This window comes from Piliocolobus tephrosceles, chromosome 1, assembly GCF_002776525.5.
Source record: "Piliocolobus tephrosceles isolate RC106 chromosome 1, ASM277652v3, whole genome shotgun sequence".
Lineage (NCBI taxonomy): Eukaryota > Metazoa > Chordata > Mammalia > Primates > Cercopithecidae > Piliocolobus > Piliocolobus tephrosceles.
The window spans coordinates 163,450,660-163,470,420 of NC_045434.1; the positions used below are offsets into that span (position 1 = coordinate 163,450,660).

The 19,761-nt window shown below is 44.2% G+C and overlaps 2 protein-coding genes across 5 annotated transcripts in view; one reads left to right on the forward strand and one right to left on the reverse strand.

Annotated features, from left to right (window-relative positions):
• LOC111522630 overlaps positions 1-14,084 on the reverse strand; it is a 116,322-nt gene extending 102,238 nt beyond the window's left edge. For all 4 annotated transcript variants that reach the window (XR_002725297.1, XR_002725293.2, XR_002725295.1 and 1 more), the window contains exon 1: positions 13,881-14,084. The gene's annotated coding sequence lies outside the window, so the exon portion shown is untranslated. The remainder of the gene's footprint in view (positions 1-13,880) is intronic.
• A 1,842-nt stretch (positions 14,085-15,926) lies between these two features.
• On the forward strand, positions 15,927-18,409 carry JUN (Jun proto-oncogene, AP-1 transcription factor subunit). The gene has a single exon (XM_023187532.3). The coding sequence runs from the start codon at positions 16,122-16,124 to the stop codon at positions 17,115-17,117; it is 996 nt and encodes a 331-aa protein (XP_023043300.1). The 5' UTR covers positions 15,927-16,121; the 3' UTR covers positions 17,118-18,409.
• Positions 18,410-19,761: the final 1,352 nt, after the last annotated feature.

The window sequence follows — 19,761 nt, forward strand, 5'->3', positions numbered from 1 at the left end:
GGGAAACGAAGGAGGGCTGAAAAGGAGGATTTTCTGCAAGCCCCATCATGTCCCTCTCTTGGATAAAGTAGGGCTGGGACCCACTGAGCAGTTCCCGTGGACCAAGAGAGATGCAGGAGATGGTACTGAATGAAACACTGTCCCTGTCTCAGGAGTGTCTTCATCCTGGCCCTCATGGTAGTCCAGTGGATCTGATGCGCTCAATGAGGTCTGGAACCTCTTCAGTGGGTCCTGGATTTTTCTTGACTTAAAAAGGAAGTTCAACTGTAACGCAAACATTCTGTTCTGGGGCCTCTGTGCTGTGCCCTCAGAGCACATAGAGGAATATAACAGAGCCCTCTCTCAAGGAGCTCACAAGCTAGTGAAGAAAAGGAAACCTGAAACCAAGGAGGGGAGTGGATAGTAGCCTGGTCAGGCTGGAAAGGGAGGGAGGGACAGAGGGAGAGACTCATGTCTCTCACTGTTTAATTATATCTCTGAGAGTCATTGCTTATTCTGCTCATGAAGCCTGGGATTTGTTGAGAGCTGCAACCCCTCATCTGCATCTGTGGACTGTTCTGCTACATACGTGACCCTGTAACACACGTTACTGTAAAACAAGGCAAGACTGATAACTAGAGGAATGATAGCACAATAACATGCAAGCTGCTGGATTTTTCCCAGGATGTCAAAGATTCGTTGCACCAAGGAGCAGCAGCTGAGAAGAAGCTACACTAGCATGGTTGAATACATTTGCCACAGAGAGGTGGATAGTGGGAATACTGGACATGATGCCTTCACCCACCCCAGCCCCATCATGCTGGGCTGTCTGTTCACATGCTCCTTCTTGGAAGAGCTTTTGGCATGGTACTTTCCTATCTTTGAACATTTGCCCTTGCCTACACAACTAAGCACCTCATCCCTTCCTTAAGCCTTCCATCAAGCAACCTTCACTAGTTTTAAAGTACAGTCCTAAATTTGCTACAGCATATAGGCATTTGTGTATCCATTTAGTTATTCAAAGTTTAACAAGTCTTCTTAGCTCAATTATTTTTATCAGGATAAATATCCTAATCTTATTATTGTGGTCATAATATTGTACAGGTTTTTGTGGTCTATCCAACCCTATTTTTGCAAAAGTGCTGTTATTTTTAATGTACAATTCTGTAGAACACAAACTATTTCAGGATCCTGTATATAATGTTACAACAGAAATGCCTCTATCAGTTCACCAAAGGCTCTCCCATAAGCTATCATGGCATTCCTTACGTAAGTTCTTTGAAGTAAATGTCAATCACCACATTCACTTTTCAAATGAGAAAACTGAGGCTCTGAGATATTAACTGACTTATTCAGTGGAGATGAATTAGGACTTGAACCCAAGTCTTCAACTCCAAGTCCATTTATTCAGTCTTCATTTTACCCATGGCACTTAGCACAGTTCCCAGCACATGTTAGGCAATCAAACAGTAAGTAATTCTGGGAAAAATTAATACTGTCCTGATAGCATTTCTCTATCTAATAATATCATTCATGAATGTCATTTTGAAAACTAAAGAAAGAAATATTGAGGAAAGGAAAAAGATAACTAAATTTTTTTGAGCTCCTACTATGAGCCAGGAATAACACTGGATGTTTTGTAAACACACACACACACACACACAATGAGATAGCTTTTGTTATTCCATTTTACAGATGAGAAACTGGTGGTCAGTCCATTTAAGGAAATTACCAAAGATTACAATACTGGCAAGGAAATGAGTTCAGATTCAAATCTAAGTCTTCCTGATTCCAAAGCCCATCCATACTTTTCACTATATCAGTGAAAAAGGCCTGTTACTTTTAGGATAAGAGACGACTTTCAGTGGTAGATACATACATTTATTTTATAGTTTTGTAGTTATATTTATAGTTGTCTAAATGTTTATGACAATTGACGCTTGTTATCCATTTACAACAGTACTCATCATCTCCTATAAAATTTGTCTTTGAGTTTTAAAAAAGTGAATCCATTTAAAGAAAAGTATCAAATAAATTGATTTTAGACATGTAAGTGGATATAGCAAAATGGAAACAATGATTTTTAGTAAGTGACTGAAACTTGGGAAACACAAATCTTAATCCTAATAAATTCCTTAATAAAACATTTTTTGTGTATGTGGTTGGTTCCTATAAGGTGTATTGGCAGATATTTTCTAAATTATTTAGAGGAAAAAGGAAATGAAAACAAGCCCGATTCCATGGGCAGTATTTTGAGAAATTTAACATGCTACCCTTTATTTCAGTGTTCTGTGTCATTTGGTGTTTCTGTGGTAGTTGCTGTAAGAAGTGCCTGGGTTCTCTTAGAATAAAGGAAGCAGTAGAAGAATTCATACATTTTTTCAAGAGAGTAGTGGAAGTTTTCAGAGCCTAGTGAATATTCCCAAATGATCCATATGCTTGATGTTTGTGCTGTTCAGAGAAACAAAGTAAAAGACCCTGGGACTACTCAAGATACCCGGGTTTCCATCTCATCTCTGGATGTTAACTTACTACATCACTCAAGTAAGTTATGGATGGTGTGCTCAGTGTCTCCATTATTTAAATGACAGAATTTTGATTTCCATAACCATTTTTCAGCAGTGTGAGACAGACCCAATAGAGAGAATGACTATAACTGGCAAAAGCAGTTATTCCTATAACTTAGGAGGCACATGCCTGCAGTGGGCACTAGAGCCCTTCCAGGTCTGAAAGTCTTATTTCATGATTTCAGTTCCTTGGATTGCAGATGGCCATAATCTCTGGATTATGCTTAGAATGTCACACCACAGACAGCATAAGCCAAGCTGGTGTAAATTCATACCTGTCCTACTAGATAGTGGGTATTCTGGTTAATTAAATGTCCATGTTAATATCACTGTGCTCATTATAAATGTAGATAAGGATTTTGTATTTTTAAGAAATGCATTATGTAACTGCAATATATCAAACACAATTTAAACTATCACTAGTAAGTGTTCTCTTTTCTTCACTTTATTAGTTTTTTCTTTGTTTTGTTTTTGTTTCTGTTTCTTAAGAAATTAATTTATGCTTATTGTGATAGATTACAATATTCACTCCCTCCTTCTGCAACATCCATGACTTCCCAGCTCTGATACTGAACTTAGCCATGAGACTTGCTTCAGTCAATAGAATGTGGACAGAAATGATAACAGTTCCAAGCCTGGCCTTAAAAAGTTTCACATCCTTCCATCTACCCCAGTGTCTCCTCTGAGAAGAATATGCCCCTGGTAGATTCGACCTCTCTAGGGTGAGTTCTAGAATGAGACACATGGAGCGCATTTGAATTTGACCTTCAGCCCCATTCCTCCAGGTTGTTACCTACACACACATGCAACACTGCACTGAAGTTAGCAGTTGCAGGAAAAGCCATCATCACTACTTAGAAAACTGTAAGGGTGGCAGCTGTAATGGGGAGGAGAGAAGACCAAATTAGGTCTTAGGAAGGTGAAGCCACCTCAACTGACCTGCAGACCAAAGAGCAGAAAATAAACTGATTAACATCGTATAGCTCTCAGATTCTGTGATGGTTTGTTTCATAAGAAGAGCTAATTAACCTACCTATTGTGACAAGTAAAAATTTACAAAAATCTAATTTTTAAAGTGAATAAAATCTTCTCTCTAATCCTACCCCTGACTAAGGTTACTAATGATAACCATTTGGTATATAACTTTCTGCTGTTTTTTTTTTTTTCAAGGATTAAAGGAGCAAATGCATGTTTAAAAAAAAAAAAAAACACTTAACATAGTGCTGGGCATATGAAGAAAGCACTCATTAAACATCAGCTATTTTTATTAGTATTCTCACATAAACAGATATACTCAGATATAGGTGTTTCAATTCATGCAGAAATGAGATCATGTTATGCACATTACTCTGAAACTTGCCTTTCTTCACTTAATGCTACATCATGGGCATTCCTCTAGGTCAACTCATCTTTATAAGGATAAATAGCTCCTCTTTAAAACGGCTACAGGATATTCCATGGTTTGACTATTCCATAATTGTCTTATTTCCACTTTACAGATAAAGAATCTGAGACTCAGAGAACTGAAAGTGTTGGCAAAATACTTGCTACCCCTCCCTATCAGGCCGTCTCTTCTTCCCGTCTCAGTCTTGGTTTTGTGGCACTGTGACACAATTTGGCCAATGAAACATAAGTGGAAGTGCCCGTAGGTAAAGCCTTAAGAGCCACCCCATGGTGACAGCTCTCACTCTCGTGTGTGACATACACCAGCAATATCTCAGACAGAGGCTGCTCTTTCAGCCTCGGTCTCAAGTAAAGAGCTAAGGTGTAAATCAGGAAGGAAATGTAACATGCTTATGAAATAAACTCATGTTGTCTTAAGCCTTTGAGATGCTGTGGTTGTTTGTTGCCACAACGTGATTTAGAGAATGCTAACACAATGTTTCCAGACTTTCAAGTATTTTGTCATTCATTACAAATATTCATCATCACTGGTTTGGTCAAGCACCAACATGCTAGTCAAGAAAGATGTGGGTTGATAAAATAATCAGGAACAATCACCTCCCTAACTGCATTTTAAAAACCTATCAATAGCCTCCTCCTCAAGTTCCAAATAACTGGCGAAGGATAAGATAATATCACAGAAAAGATAAGTCTACCTAGCCCAGTAGGTTGAGGACCATCTTTTGTGTGTGGAAAGCCTCCTAGGTAGGTCAGTATTATAAGAACTTTGACCCAGTTTCTCCATGCTGCAAACTACATACACACAAATAGGCAACACTGTGTTAAAAGGCAGTAGTTCCAAGAAAAGCCATCACTGCTACTTAGAAAACTGCAGGGAAGGCAGGCGAAATGGAGAGGAAAGTAGAATAAATGGGACCTTAGGAAGTCTAATTCCAGCTTCACCACGTATCAGCTCTGAACCTCAGTCTTCTCAGAAGACTGCTGTGAGGATCCAATGAGGGACAGCAGGTGCAGTCATGACTAATAAGAAAAAGAAACATGTATTCTGATTTTTTCAAATTACAAGTGGAATACATGTTCGTTGTAGACAATTTTAAAATGAACAGGGAAGCATAAGAAAGTGGAAATTACCCAAAAATCACAACCACTGACATCCTGATGGTTAATCAGCCATATTTCCTTCTAGGTAAATGCATACCCATATTACATATTATACTTGTACATCACACAAAGCCTTCTGAATGCATTTACTAAGTATATGCATACATATATTACCAGGCCCTCCTCTCAGGCTCATTCTCTCCATTCTTCCTTTCCAGTTTACCTTTTTGTCCCTCCAAACATGCCCCATATTCAATAATATCCAGGCCTTTGTACATGCACTCCCTCTTTCCAGAATAGTCTTTCTCTCTCCACTGTCTCCTCTTTTCCTGGTTACTCCTACTCATCTTGGAGGACTCAGTTCCTAGAGGACAATTCTCTGACCCTGACACTTGTCAGACTTCCCTAGGACACCTAGAGCATCCTGTTCCTTGTTTTTCATAGCATTGCCATACTGGACTAGTCTTGCCTCTTTATTCTATTTTCCTTGCTAGACCCCAACTTGTGGGCAGGTACTACAGCTTTTGTTCACCAGTGATTACCAATGGCTGTCCCATAGTAATTGTTCAAAATTTTTTGAATAAATGAGTAAAATACTTAACAATATGTGCTATCTGTATTTCTTCTGAAATCCCCAAAGCACCTTACAATTCTCAATAAATACCCACTGAAAGATTAAATATGGAAGAGTATGTAAGACATGGCAACATGCCTCATGAAGTTTAAAAATTAGATGGGAAGAAAGCATTGTAAAAGGAACCTCAGCACAATTAAATGCTATATTCTTTTCTTCTGCCTCCTCCACTACTTTTCTTCAAACTAGAAAGAGCAGAACAAAATCCCTAAGTTCAGTTCCACATTTGTTTCTTCACTGAGGGTATCCTGCAGCACTAACTGAAATAAAACAGCAGCAGCTTTAACACATATGCTCCAACATCTCAGTGGCTCAACACAATAAATTTGATTCTTCATTCCATCAAAATCCTATTGAGAATATTTCTGGTCGATAAATAACCTTTCACAGGGTTATTCAGAGATCTAGACTCCCATCTGTGACCCTGCCCTTCTCTATGACCTTGGAGTCACAGAGACCAGGAGATGCATAGAGACAGTTTTGTGAGCCAAGCCTGTAAGTGACACACAGCACATCCACTGCATTGACTAAAACTCAGCCCCAGGTATTTAGAAAGGAGGCCAGGAAATGTAGTCTATCTGTACATACAAGAGGAAAATAAAAGAGGTTTAGTGAAAACTTTGTAGTTCTTCTGCCACAGTTGGTAAGGGAGTACCTAATCTTCTCAAGTGATCCCAAGACCAGGTAATTTTGATTTACGGATACTGAAAACACTCATTATTTTGACAGAAAAATATCCATCTAATAGTGGACATGAGAATGTATCATTCCAGGTTTATGAATTTTGAAGGTAAAAAAAGATTAATTCCAGAAATGAGAAACAGTGATGTTAATACCACTCCTGAATTCCAAATGAGATTCTTTAAGATGGCGTTTATGAACATTGAAAATAAAAATGATGATTACTATAAGTACAATGGGTTCACAAGGAATTATCATAAATGAACCTAGCATCATTTCTGGCACATAGAAGATAATAAATATATGTTGGGCAGGGGAACTACAATTCTACTTTTAAGGCAACTATCCTATTGATAAATAATTTTAACTTCAGACAGTTCTTTCTTAAATATAGGAAAGTTTTCTTCTCTAACTTCTAACCATTAGCCTAGATCTGACCTCAAAACCTACAGAGACTCCTATGGGTGCTCTCTTGGTCTTCCCCCTGCCTTCTCTAACCCACACTTCTCCCAGGCAAATAATCCCAGTTTATTCAATTCTTCTCCACAAGACAAGGTTTCAGGCCTCTCACCATTTGGCTGTCCTTCCCACAGATATCTGTGGTTGGCCAAGTTGCTTTCCAAATTTCATGCCCACAATATTCCCAGTGATGGGACCCAATGGTGTCCAACCAGTAGCATTTCGTAGAATTACTACTCTTGGCTTTGGGCATCGTGTCCTTACTTTGTGACTAGAAGTATTTAAGTAGTGAAGATGTTAGCAAAGGAATTTCTGCATTGGAAGAAAGGCAGGACTTGGAAGGTGACCACTAAGGACTCTTGCCACTTTATGATCCTATAGGTTTTGTAGAAGTTCTGAGTAGAGAAAAGGCATCACCATAAATGTGATAATATATACAACAGTCATACATTCCTCCTTGACAAAAACCTTGAAGAAAATCCAAAAGGACTTCCACAAGGGTTCTGATGTATAAAAAAGATTTATTGGGTATCTTCCCTGTGCTAAGCATGCTAGATGCTATGGATACAGTGGAGACCAAAAGATATGGTTTTTCTATATTTTTGACACTTGGCATCTAGTGTGTGAAATGGACTTTAATAAGATAGTTTTTTAAAAAACAAAAAATACATAATTACATAAAGAAATATAGAATAATACTTTTTTAAACATTCTATTGTTAAGAGAAAATCACCATTTCCCTGGCCTCAGTTTTCCATGATGGGACATCTGCTAAAATAACCCTCTTATCCTCTCTTTCCATCCTTTACATATACTCCCCATGGGAAGAAAAGTAATTTGAGTTACCTGATTGCTGAGCTCACAAGAAAGACCCATGCATGCCCCCCTCAGAAACTGGCTCTCTCTTTTCAGAGTCAATTCGTCCAAAGGATGAATACTCTCACTGTACCTCTGGAGAAGGCCTGCAACTGTCCATCATTGCCAGGAACCAGTAGGTAAGTTTAATGCATGGGTGAAACATCGGTGCTATGGGTTGAATGTTTGTCTCCTCCAAACCTCATGTTGAAATTTGATCCCACCTGTTGGAGGTGGGGCCAAATGGGAGGTGTTTGGGCCATGGGAGCAGATCCTTCATGAATAGATTAATGCCCTCCCTGGGGGTGAGGCAGGGAGTGAGTTCTAACTATTCTCAGGAGAGCTGGATGTTAAAAAGAGCCTTGCACCTCCCCCTTTTCTCTCTTGTTTCCCTTTTGCCCATGTGATCTCTACACACCCAGAACCCCTTCACCTTCTTGCATGAGTAGAAACAGCCTGAGGCCCTTACCAGATGCAGATGCCCAATCATGAACTTTCCAAGCAGCAGAATTATGAGACAAATACACCTTATTTTTACTTTATAAATTAGCAGCTTCAAGAATTCCTTCATAGCAACACAAAAGAGACTAAGCCAACCAGGAAATAAACTGTGGCCTCCTGTTTGCCATACCCTCCAAACCAGTCTGTATTAACTTCCACATTGATATTTTGATCCCCACTCATCTGATTCCTGTGTCTAACTCTCAGCTGGTTCTTAACTCCTGAAGGTAAGAAAGGGGTGTTCATAATCTTTCTCAAAGAAAAGTTATAGGGACTTATGAGAGTATAAGGAGAAATCGAATTTACATGCAGAGAGGGCACATTAGGAAAAATCACAGAGAGCCTCTTTGTCATTTACGTTAACATTCAAAGAAAGATAGAAATTGGCCAAAAACAAGGAAGGGTTAAGAGGGCTCTTATAAAGGTTCTTAGACAACAAGCAGTTTGTCTTATTTGAGGAATAAATGAAGGCTAGTGTGGGAGTCATCAGGACTGGTCACCATAGGATTGTGCTTCCTGGTCCCCTTGTGGCTTGGCTGGGCTGAGCCATGAGACTGGTTTTAGTCAATAAATGTGTGAGAGGTGACATGTGACATTTTTAGGAAAAGACACTTAATTGTTGAGATGAGACTCTTCAAAGTTGCCTTTCCTTCTACCGTGAGATCTGAAATGTTCCTGAAGGTGGGTTTTCCATCAGCCTGGGTCCTAGAGGAAGGTGATGTGATCAGAGGGCTTGCCAACCCTTGATGGACATATAGAAGGAGCTCAGGAAAAAAAAACTTATTTCTTAAGTCACTGAGGTTTGGGAAAAAAAAGATTTAATTATAGCATATGAGCATGTAGGAACAAGAAAAATCTTTATTTCTTAAGTCACTGAGGTTTGGAAATATTTTTAATCATAGCATAACTTAGGCTATCCTGATTGATTCAGCCATAGGCAGTGTGGCTGGAGAAAAGTGGGATGAGAAGTCCTAGCTCTTTTAAGCCAATAGGATGCCTTTAAGGAGGCTTCAGCAGGGGAATTTGACATTTTCCAAATATTATGTATTAAAACAAGGTACTATTGCTACTCAATCATTAAAAAACCCCCTTCATTCCACTATGGAAAAGGCTATTTTAAAAAAATCCATCAGCAAGCATTTACTGAGCACCTTCTATACTTCCAAATACCACGCTCTGTATTAAGCATTGGAGATACAAAATAAGAATAAGACACAGTTGCTGGATTTAGAGTCAGGGATTTAAGAAGACATTTACAAGATCATGTGAAAAACTTTCTCTACTTCAGGTATGTACCCAGTATGGTGACAGCCAAACAGGATAATAACTATTCGAGGTGAAGCACGAGATGGGGTGAGGGAAAGCTTCAGAGGTAGTGATTACTTGAGCTGGCTCCTGAAGGGTGAATAGGAGTTTGCCAGGTAGCCTTTTGATTAGGGATAAAAGTACATGCAAAGACAGGAAACTGTCAGAGGGATGGAAAATGTTTGGGGTGGCAGCGACTCAGAGGAATGGAGGGAATGTGGAGTGGAGGGTGTGGTAGGCTGCAATAGTATTCAAAAATACTTGCTGCCCCTCCTCACTGACATCAGGCTCAGTCACGTAAATTGCTCTCAGCATAAGCTTTAAGAGTCATGCTCTTTTCTCTCTGCCATGACAGTAATGTTTTGGACAGAGGGTGCTTCATTAACCAAGGTCTTTGAGCAAAGATAATGTGTGTAAATCAGAGTCACAGCCAACTTATGGTAGATGTATTAGTCTGTTCTCACACTGCTAATAAAGACATACCTGAGATTGGGAAATTTATAAAGGAAAGAGGTTTAATGGACTCACAGTTTTACATGGCCGGGGAGGCCTCACAATCATGGCAGAAGGCAAAGGAGAAGCAAAGGCACATCTTACATGGTGGCAAGCAAGAGAGCTTGTGCAGGTGAACTCCCACTTATAAAACCATGAGCTCTTATGAGACTAATTCACTACCATGAGAACAGTATGGGGGAAACTGCCCCCATGATTCAATCTGACCCCATCCTTGACATGTGGGGATTATTACAATTCAAGGTGAGATATGAGTGGGGACACAACCAAACCATATGAGTGGACATGCAATATGAGTGAGAAACAATTCTGTGGTTGTAACCCAGTAAGACTTTTGGATGGCTAACACAGCATAACCTAGAGTATACGGAAGTGTGCATTTCCAGCTCTTTGACTTCCAGGTACCTAATAGGATTGCACTTTCCTGCACCCCTTAAGTAAGGCATGGTCATGTGACTAATTTTAGCCAATAACATGTAAATACAATAAAAAAGTGTCATTCCTAGGAGGGAGCTTTTAAAGCCAATATGAGTTCACCAAAGTGATGGAATAATTGTTGAAGCATGTGTCAAGATGAAACCTTCTTCAGACTAGGTTTCTAAATGAGCATATTAAGCAGAGCCCCATGAACTTGAACATGTAGTATGAGCAAAATATAAAATTTACTGTTAAGCCACTGAGATTTTAGGATTGTTTGTTATGGCAGCATAACCTAAACCATCCTGACTGATATAAAAATTGGCTCCTAGATATGGGTTAATATAGTAACAACAATAAGCATAACAACAATAAAACTAAACAATCATTTAGAGGGAGATAACTAATAACACTGCTATCAGAAGTTGAAGGGATGGTGATCTGTTTGGTAAACAGATCACCTGTGATAATGCAGAAGGCAGATCATGAACCTGATGAACTAAAGCAAAGGATTGTAAAACAGAAAGTGAGTAGTGTGTGTTGGTGGCTGTTGGATGCATTCTGAAAGTTACCACAAGCTATTCAAAGATGAACTCAGAAAAATTTGGCCTGTTTGCAATTAGGAATGAAATGGAATAGAGAAAATCTATAAATCCAGGGATTTACATCATTAAAAGAGGCAATTGTTTCCCAGTCCCAACTAGTAAAATATAAAATCAAGAAATACTTCTAGCAAGAAAGGACCTGGAAGAAACTCAGCTTTGAAGTAAGGATCAAGTCACAAAGTATGAACCTACTATTAAGACCTCAGGATAGGAGGCCGAGGAAGGTGGATCACCTGAGGTCAGGAGTTCAAGACAAGTCTGACCAACATGGAAAAATCCCGTCTCTGCTAAAAATACAAAATTAGCCAGGCGTGGTGGTGCACGCCTGTAATTCCAGCTACTCAGGAGGCTGAGGCAGGAGAATCGCTTGAACCCGGGAGGTAGAGGTTGCAGTGAGCCGAGATCGTACCATAGCACTCCAGCCAGACCAACAAGAGCAAAATTCCATCTCAGAAAAAAAAAAAACAAAACAAAATAGGATCATTAAGATCTTACCCAGCATCTGCTTTCAACTGGACAAAATGGCTCTGGGAAAAGGAAGAAAGGTCTAACTCTCCCACCAAAACCCAATAAGCCCAAAGTGCTCAAAATCAAGTGAAGAGCAAGAGAGTAAGACAGCAAAAGAGAGACAGAGGAGTCAACAGGCAGGATAGCAGGAAAGCAAAGAGATATGGCAAACCAAAGAAGTATGTCTGGAAAAGAACTTTGTGGCTATTGGCACACAGAACACCTTATATCCGATAGATAAGAAGCCTACCTACACATATTCAATACTTAATGTCACTCTGCATCTCCCCAACTTTTAAAAGCTTATTTAAAAGCATATTTTCCAATGCCTGCTTTAGCTGTGGAAAAGCAAGACTCTCCGAAGGCAAACTCAGGAATCATGGAAAACAATGGACAGGGCAGCTTGGTGCTGTGACCACATGGGTCTTTAAGGTTGTCTCCCTTGAAAAAAGAACGAGGGGAAGGAGATAAGACCAAACATTTGGTGAACAGAAAGGGAGACAGAGTCTTTAGTGTTATTCCCCAAATATTCCTGGAGATCCCTTTGAGACACCTGGTAGGATTATAGTGATCTAAAGTTAGGCACGGCCATGTAACTGCTTTGGCCAATGATGTATGAGCAGAAGTGATGTCTGCCATTTCCAGGTGGATGCTCTGACAGCCATGATGTTCCGAGTTCCTTCCCCACAGTCAGGATAGCCTTGAAAATGGGTATCAAGACGAGGCCTCCTTGAGCCTGAGCCCTTGAGTGACTACAATGAGCAGAGCTACCCTGCCAACCTACAATGGTCATGTAGCGGAAATGACAAACTTTCACTGGAATAAACCACTGATATGTTAGGGTTGTTTGTTAGGGGAGTACAACACTGCCTTTCCTGACAGAACTGGGAGTGGCAGATAAGGCTGGAGAGAGAAGTTAGATTGCGAAAAGCCCCTTCTCCCAGGCATAGGAATCGGAACACTCCTGGTTGTAAGGAAAAGCCAATGAAGGCTTCCAAGCAGGGGCGTTAACATGAACAGATTTGTTATTTTTTTTGGATGAAATATGCTATTTCTCAACATAAGGAGAAGATCAGCCTACTAAACCACATGAGGCACAGAGGAACACACAGAATGCTTAGGTAAAAGATATATATTTATACAAAGTCCTAAGTCTTGAAATTTCTAAATACAGGAGCTCTGAACAGAGTTATAGTCAGAGGATCAGGCAAGAAAATTTCTTTTATGCCACAAACGCTATTTCCTCTGCAGATAACTAATACTCCACAAGAAAGTTTGCCAGAGTAGAGAAAATACAAAGGAATGTAACACAGACCTGAGGTCAACTTCCAGGTGCCTGTGTGACCCGAACAAAGATACTTAACCTTTCTGGGCCTATTTCCTCACATGTTAAATCTGGTAATAATATATGTCTCTCAAGATGATTGTGGGGAGAAAATAGCATATTTAAATTACTTAGGAGAATGCCTGGCAGATACGTGTTTAATACATGAAACTTATTTTTATTACTGTTATAAAAAAATATTTAGAACACCAGCTCCCTGATTACAACAGAAAATTATTCAGGGCAACAGACAGAGGAGAATGTTCTCTCCTTGAGGAAGTAACTGGATCTTGTCACTACTGTAAACCTACCCCTCCTCCTCCCCAGCTCAGCGCCTGGCTCACAGTAGGCTTTCAGTTACCCTCTGCAGATCAGTGAAAGCTAGGTGAGTGCCCGGAGTGAAGAAAAGTTGGCAGGTTTCCCACTGATACCAGCTGCTGTTGGTTTCTGAACACTCAAAGCCGCAAATACCTTAGGGCTGGGGGCAATGAACCCTAGGCTGAATTCCAAGTTCAGAAACAGTGAAGTCTGAATTTAGAACCTAGGAACTTAAACTGCTGCAGGTCCAACTTCAAGCCCCAGTTCTAGACAGAGAGGCTTGGGAAAGAGCTGACTTCTAACCCTGTTCCCCCTCTCCTCCTCCCCTCGATGCTTCTCACAGGAAAGTACACCTGGTCCTGCCAAATCGCACTCTTATATCCTGGCATCCTACCCAGGCTCTGCGAGGATGGAAACCGCGAGACAGGGGAGGGAAGCGGGCTGTTTGGCCACCACCTCCCTAGTGCTGCAGGCGACCCTGTCACACTAACTCCCGGCAGCCCGGTGATGTGGACGGCACCGGCCCCACCTGCAGATGAGGGAAATGAAGCTCAGAGGAGTTCTGTGATTTGCTCGCTTCACACTGTTGCAGCCTGGCCACGAAAGAACCAGGATTGCCGACTTCGGGATTCTTTCCACCACACACTTTCGTCCCTAAGGGGTGGGGGGCGGCGGGAGGATAAAATAACCGCGGAAAAGGAACCACTTACATGTGTCTAGCGCTTCCTAGAGGCTACTCAGGATATGGGCCCACTACCCGGCCGGGAAGGCAGAGATTTGAAGTCCAGGTTCTACCCCGGGCTCCTGAGTTCTACTGCGTTACTTTATGCGAGTGTCCGCCGCCTTCTGAGCTTGTTTTCCCGGAAGCAACTCGGCGCGGATGGAGAGAGTGTGTGTGCGTGTGTGTGCGCGGGCGCGCGAGTATGTTGTGCGTGTTGTGTTAAGCGTGCGTGTTGTCCGGGGGCGGGGAGTAGACTAACACCGGGGTTCCCCGAGTTTCGGATCGCCTACACGCTTGTTCCCATCTGGACCCTGTTACCCACTAATTGCGCCCACAATAAAAACTGCCCCTCGGAGGCAAAGCTGTGATCCCCCGCGCCCTTTCCCCTACGGTCCCGGAGGATGAAGTGGGGTGCAACGGAGACTCAGCTGAGCGTCCAGTTTCGGGCAATACAAATCTCTCAGCTTCTAGGAGCAGCCAGACAACCCTGCGGACCATCGATCCTGAACTTGACCGAGATGCAAACTTCGGATCGTTCCTCAACGTGGGGGGCCAACTCTCGGGAGACCGCCCCCAAACTTAAGCCCCCTTAGGCTCGCCCCCAACTGGGACTTCACAGAGCCACCTTAAGGGCGGTGCTCCCGCCCCCCGGAAGTGCGGGGGGGCGGCGGACCTGGACTCTCAGTCTCCCGCTCCGCGCGGCGGCGGACGCCGGTGGATGACTTCGAGCCCCACAAGTGGGAAAACACCACCACCCCTCACCCGCACCCTTGACCCAAAACAACTGGCCGGGTTCCCTGGCCTCCCGGGTCCCCGCATTCCCTGCATCCCAGTCCGCAGCCGTGAACTTGAGCCCCCTCCGTCAGAGGTTGCAAGCGTCCGCCCGCTCGCGGCAGCCACCGTCACTAGACAGTCAAACCCCAAGACGTCAGCCCACAATGCACCGGGCGGGCCGGGAAAAACGGCCCGGGGAGGGGACCGGGGAAGAGAGGGCCGAGAGGCGTGCGGCAGGGGGGAGGGTAGGAGAAAGAAGGGCCCGACTGTAGGAGGGCAGCGGAGCATTACCTCATCCCGTGAGCCTCCGCGGGCCCAGAGAAGAATCTTCTAGGGTGGAGTCTCCATGGTGACGGGCGGGCCCGCCCCCCTGAGAGCGACGGGAGCCAATGGGAAGGCCTTGGGGTGACATCATGGGCTATTTTTAGGGGTTGACTGGTAGCAGATAAGTGTTGAGCTCGGGCTGGATAAGGGCTCAGAGTTGCACTGAGTGTGGCTGAAGCAGCGAGGCGGGAGTGGAGGTGCGCGGACTCAGGCAGGCAGACAGACACAGCCAGCCAGCCAGGACGGCAGGATAGTCCGAACTGCAAATCTTATTTTCTTTTCCACCTTCTCTCTAACTGCCCAGGGCTAGCGCCTGTGGCTCCCGGGCTGGTGTTACGAGGAGTGCCCAGAGAGCCTGGTCTCCAGCCGCCCCCGGGAGAAGAGCCCTGCTGCCCAGGCGCTGTTGACAGCGGCGGAGAGCAGCGGTACCCACGCGCCAGCCGGGGGAAGTCGGCGAGCGGCTGCAGCAGCAAAGAACTTTCTCGGCCGGGAGGACCGGAGACAACTGGCCCAGAGTCCCGGAGCGAACTTTTGCAAGCCTTTCCTGCGTCTTAGGCTACTCGGCGGCGGTAAAGCCCAGGAGGCGGCGGACAGCCACGCGAAAGAAGAAGGACGTGCGCTCAGCTTCGCTCGCACCGGTTGCTGAACTTGGACGAGCGCGAGCCGCGGCTGCCGGGCGCCCCCTCCCCCTCGCAGCGGAGGAGGGGACAAGTCGTCCGCGTCTGGGCGGCCGAGACCTGCCGCTGGTCGGCCTCTGCGGGGTCGGCACTGATCCGCGCCGCCGGGAGAGCCGCTGCTCTGGGAAGCGAGTTCGCCCGCGGACTCCAAGGAACCGCGGCGCCCGAAGAGCGCTCAGTGAGTGACCGCGACTTTTCAAAGCCGGGTAGCGCGCGCGCGAGTCGACAAGTAAGAGTGCGGGAGGCATCTTAATTAACCCTGCGCTCCCTGGAGCGAGCTGGTGAGGAGGGCGCAGCGGGGACGACAACCAGCGGGTGCGCGCGCTCTTAGAGAAACTTTCCCTGCCAAAGGCCCCGGGGGGCACGGGTGTCCCCCGCTTGCCAGAGCGCTGTTGCGGCCCCGAAACTTGTGCACGCAGCCCAAACTAACCTCAGGTGAAGTGACGGACTGTTCTATGACTGCAAAGATGGAAACGACCTTCTATGACGATGCCCTCAACGCCTCGTTCCTCCCGTCCGAGAGCGGAGCTTATGGCTACAGTAACCCCAAGATCCTGAAACAGAGCATGACCCTGAACCTGGCCGACCCAGTGGGGAGCCTGAAGCCGCACCTCCGCGCCAAGAACTCGGACCTCCTCACCTCGCCCGACGTGGGGCTGCTCAAGCTGGCGTCGCCCGAGCTGGAGCGCCTGATAATCCAGTCCAGCAACGGGCACATCACCACCACGCCGACCCCCACCCAGTTCCTGTGCCCCAAGAACGTGACAGACGAGCAGGAGGGCTTCGCGGAGGGCTTCGTGCGCGCCCTGGCCGAACTGCACAGCCAGAACACGCTGCCCAACGTCACGTCAGCGGCGCAGCCGGTCAGCGGGGCGGGCATGGTGGCTCCAGCGGTAGCCTCGGTGGCAGGGGGCAGCGGCAGCGGAGGCTTCAGCGCAAGCCTGCACAGCGAGCCGCCCGTCTACGCCAACCTCAGCAACTTCAACCCAGGCGCGCTAAGCAGTGGCGGCGGGGCGCCCTCCTACGGCGCGGCCGGCCTGGCCTTTCCCGCGCAACCCCAGCAGCAGCAGCAGCCGCCGCACCACCTGCCCCAGCAGATGCCCGTGCAGCACCCGCGGCTGCAAGCCCTGAAGGAGGAGCCTCAGACAGTGCCCGAGATGCCTGGCGAGACGCCGCCCCTGTCCCCCATTGACATGGAGTCCCAGGAGCGGATCAAGGCGGAGAGGAAGCGCATGAGGAACCGCATTGCTGCCTCCAAGTGCCGAAAAAGGAAGCTGGAGAGAATCGCCCGGCTGGAGGAAAAAGTGAAAACCTTGAAAGCTCAGAACTCGGAGCTGGCGTCCACGGCCAACATGCTCAGGGAACAGGTGGCACAGCTTAAACAGAAAGTCATGAACCACGTTAACAGTGGGTGCCAACTCATGCTAACGCAGCAGTTGCAAACATTTTGAAGAGAGACTGTTGGGGGCTGAGGGGCAAAGGAGAAAAAAAAATAACACAGAGAGACAGACTTGAGAACTTGACAAGTTGCGACAGAGAGGAAAGAGAAGTGTCCGAGAACTAAAGCCAAGGGTATCCAAGTTGGACTGGGTTGCGTCCTGACGGCGCCCCCAGTGTGCACGAGTGGGAAGGACTTGGCGCGCCCTCCCTTGGCGTGGAGCCAGGGAGCGGCCGCCGGCGGGCTGTCCCGCTTTGCGGACGGGCTGTCCCCGCGCGAACGGAACGTTGGACTTTTCGTTAACATTGACCAAGAACTGCATGGACCTAACATTCGATCTCATTCAGTATTAAAGGGGGGAGGGGGAGGGGGTTACAAACTGCAATAGAGACTGTAGATTGCTTCTGTAGTACTCATTAAGAACACAAAGCGGGGGGGAGGGCTGGGGAGGGGCGGCAGGAGGGAGGTTTGTGAGAGCGAGGCTGAGCCTACAGATGAACTCTTTCTGGCCTGCCTTCGTTAACTGTGTATGTACATATATATATTTTTTAATTTGATGAAAGCTGATTACTGTCAATAAACAGCTTCATGCCTTTGTAAGTTATTTCTTGTTTGTTTGTTTGGGTGTCCTGCCCAGTGTTGTTTGTAAATAAGAGATTTGGAGCACTCTGAGTTTACCATTTGTAATAAAGTATATAATTTTTTTATGTTTTGTTTCTGAAAATTCCAGAAAGGATATTTAAGAAAATACAATAAACTATTGAAAAGTACTCCCCTAACCTCTTTTCTGCATCATCTATAGATACTAGCTATCTAGGTGGAGTTGAAAGAGTTAAGAATGTCAAATAAAATCACTCTCAGTGCTGCTTACTATCCAGCAGTAAAAACTGTTCTCTATTAGACTTTAGAAATAAATGTTCCTGATGTACCTGCTTCTATGGTCAGGTTATACTCTTCTTCCCCCAGCTATCTGTATGGAATTGCTTACCAAAGGATAGTGCGATGTTTCAGAAGGCTGGAGGAAGGGGAGGTGTTGCAGTGGAGAGGGACAGCCCACTGGGAAGTCAAACATTTCAAAGTTTGGGATTGTATCAAGTGGCATGTGCTGTGACCATTTATAATGTTAGTAGAAATTTAACAATAGATGCTTATTCTCAAAGCAGGAATTGGTGGCAGATTTTACAAAAGATGTATCCTTCCAATTTGGAATCTTCTCTTTGACAACTCCTAGATTAAAAGATGGCCTTTGCTTATGAATATTTATAACAGCATTCTTGTCACAATAAATGTATTCAAATACCAATAACAGATCTTGAATTGCTTCCCTTTACTACTTTTTTCTTCCCAATATACTGAAGCTTTTATTTTTAGTTGCTGAGGTTAACATTGCTGCAATCTGAAGTGACTTGAAAATTAAGAAGCAAAGAATTTAGGAAGAGTCAAACTGGAAGTTGTGATCTGAATGAAACAGTCTCCCAATTTCATTAATTCCCTCCTCTGTACTACCACCCCTTACCCCCAAATAAATACCTATGCCTAAGGAAAGTAGCAGTTTAGCATTTTGGATCTGTCTATAGTTTATTTCTTAATTTGTTTCTCAAATAATCAACCTTGTTTAAATAATTATAGAATCAGTCTCAAAAGATAGTAATCTAATACTATGGAAAAGATTCACAAGAGAAAACATGAACACCAACTCAGTGATTACATGCATAAATCAAACCTCAGCTCTGGGGAAATGGGAAACTTAAATTCTGACTACAGATATAACTTAGGAGATCAACAAGGCAGTGCTCAACAAGGGAACAATTTTTTGCTTGGTTGCTTTTCATCCCAAGAGCCAGTGTGATTATCAGGCAGCAAAAGCAATTTGATATCCAGGAATATTTCACAAACCACTAATTGAGGCAGGGCTGTTTGCTCATTAGCAGTGTTCTAGTACCCAGTAGGTCTGGGAGTGCTAATATCCTGCCTGTGGCTGTAAATCCAAATACACAAAGAGTTTCTCCTTAGGAGTATCTCTAGGAGTGGAAGAGATTGGACAGGCTTGTTAGCTTCGGGTATACTCTCCCTTGTAATAACACTTCTTGAACAAAGGGTTACTGGGAGCAGAGCCCGGTTTGCCAAACTGAATTTGCCGATGTCAGCAACCCGGAAGGTGAGATGATTTTGACCATATGTAGAAATAGCAGAGGGACAATAAAGCACTTTGGGGTGGGGCTCTGTGGAAGCTAAACAAGAGCCAACTAGAAAAAATAAGCAGGCTGGGGAATTAATTACCTGCAAAGGTAGACTAAGCCCAGACAACAGTACAGCACAGAAAAGCCACACCACTCCCCAGTTTGCTTTAGATTTCAGTGTTTAAAAAAAAAAAAAAAAAGTCTGAAACTCAGGCCTATCCCCATGCTTGATTGTTTCAATTAACATTCTAAATGTATATTCTTGAAATTCTAACCATTCTAACCAAAAGGGGTGAAAATAAATATAATTGTGGTAGAGGAAATTAACCATGATCTCTGGTAAATTTTGGAGACAAAAGATTTACTGCTTATAAACACTTAATGGTTAACTTCATTATGGACCTTCAGTGAGTTAATCTTTAGGTAACACTAATAGTTGGAGCAGATGAAGCTAGTGACACATAGTCATTAATCCTC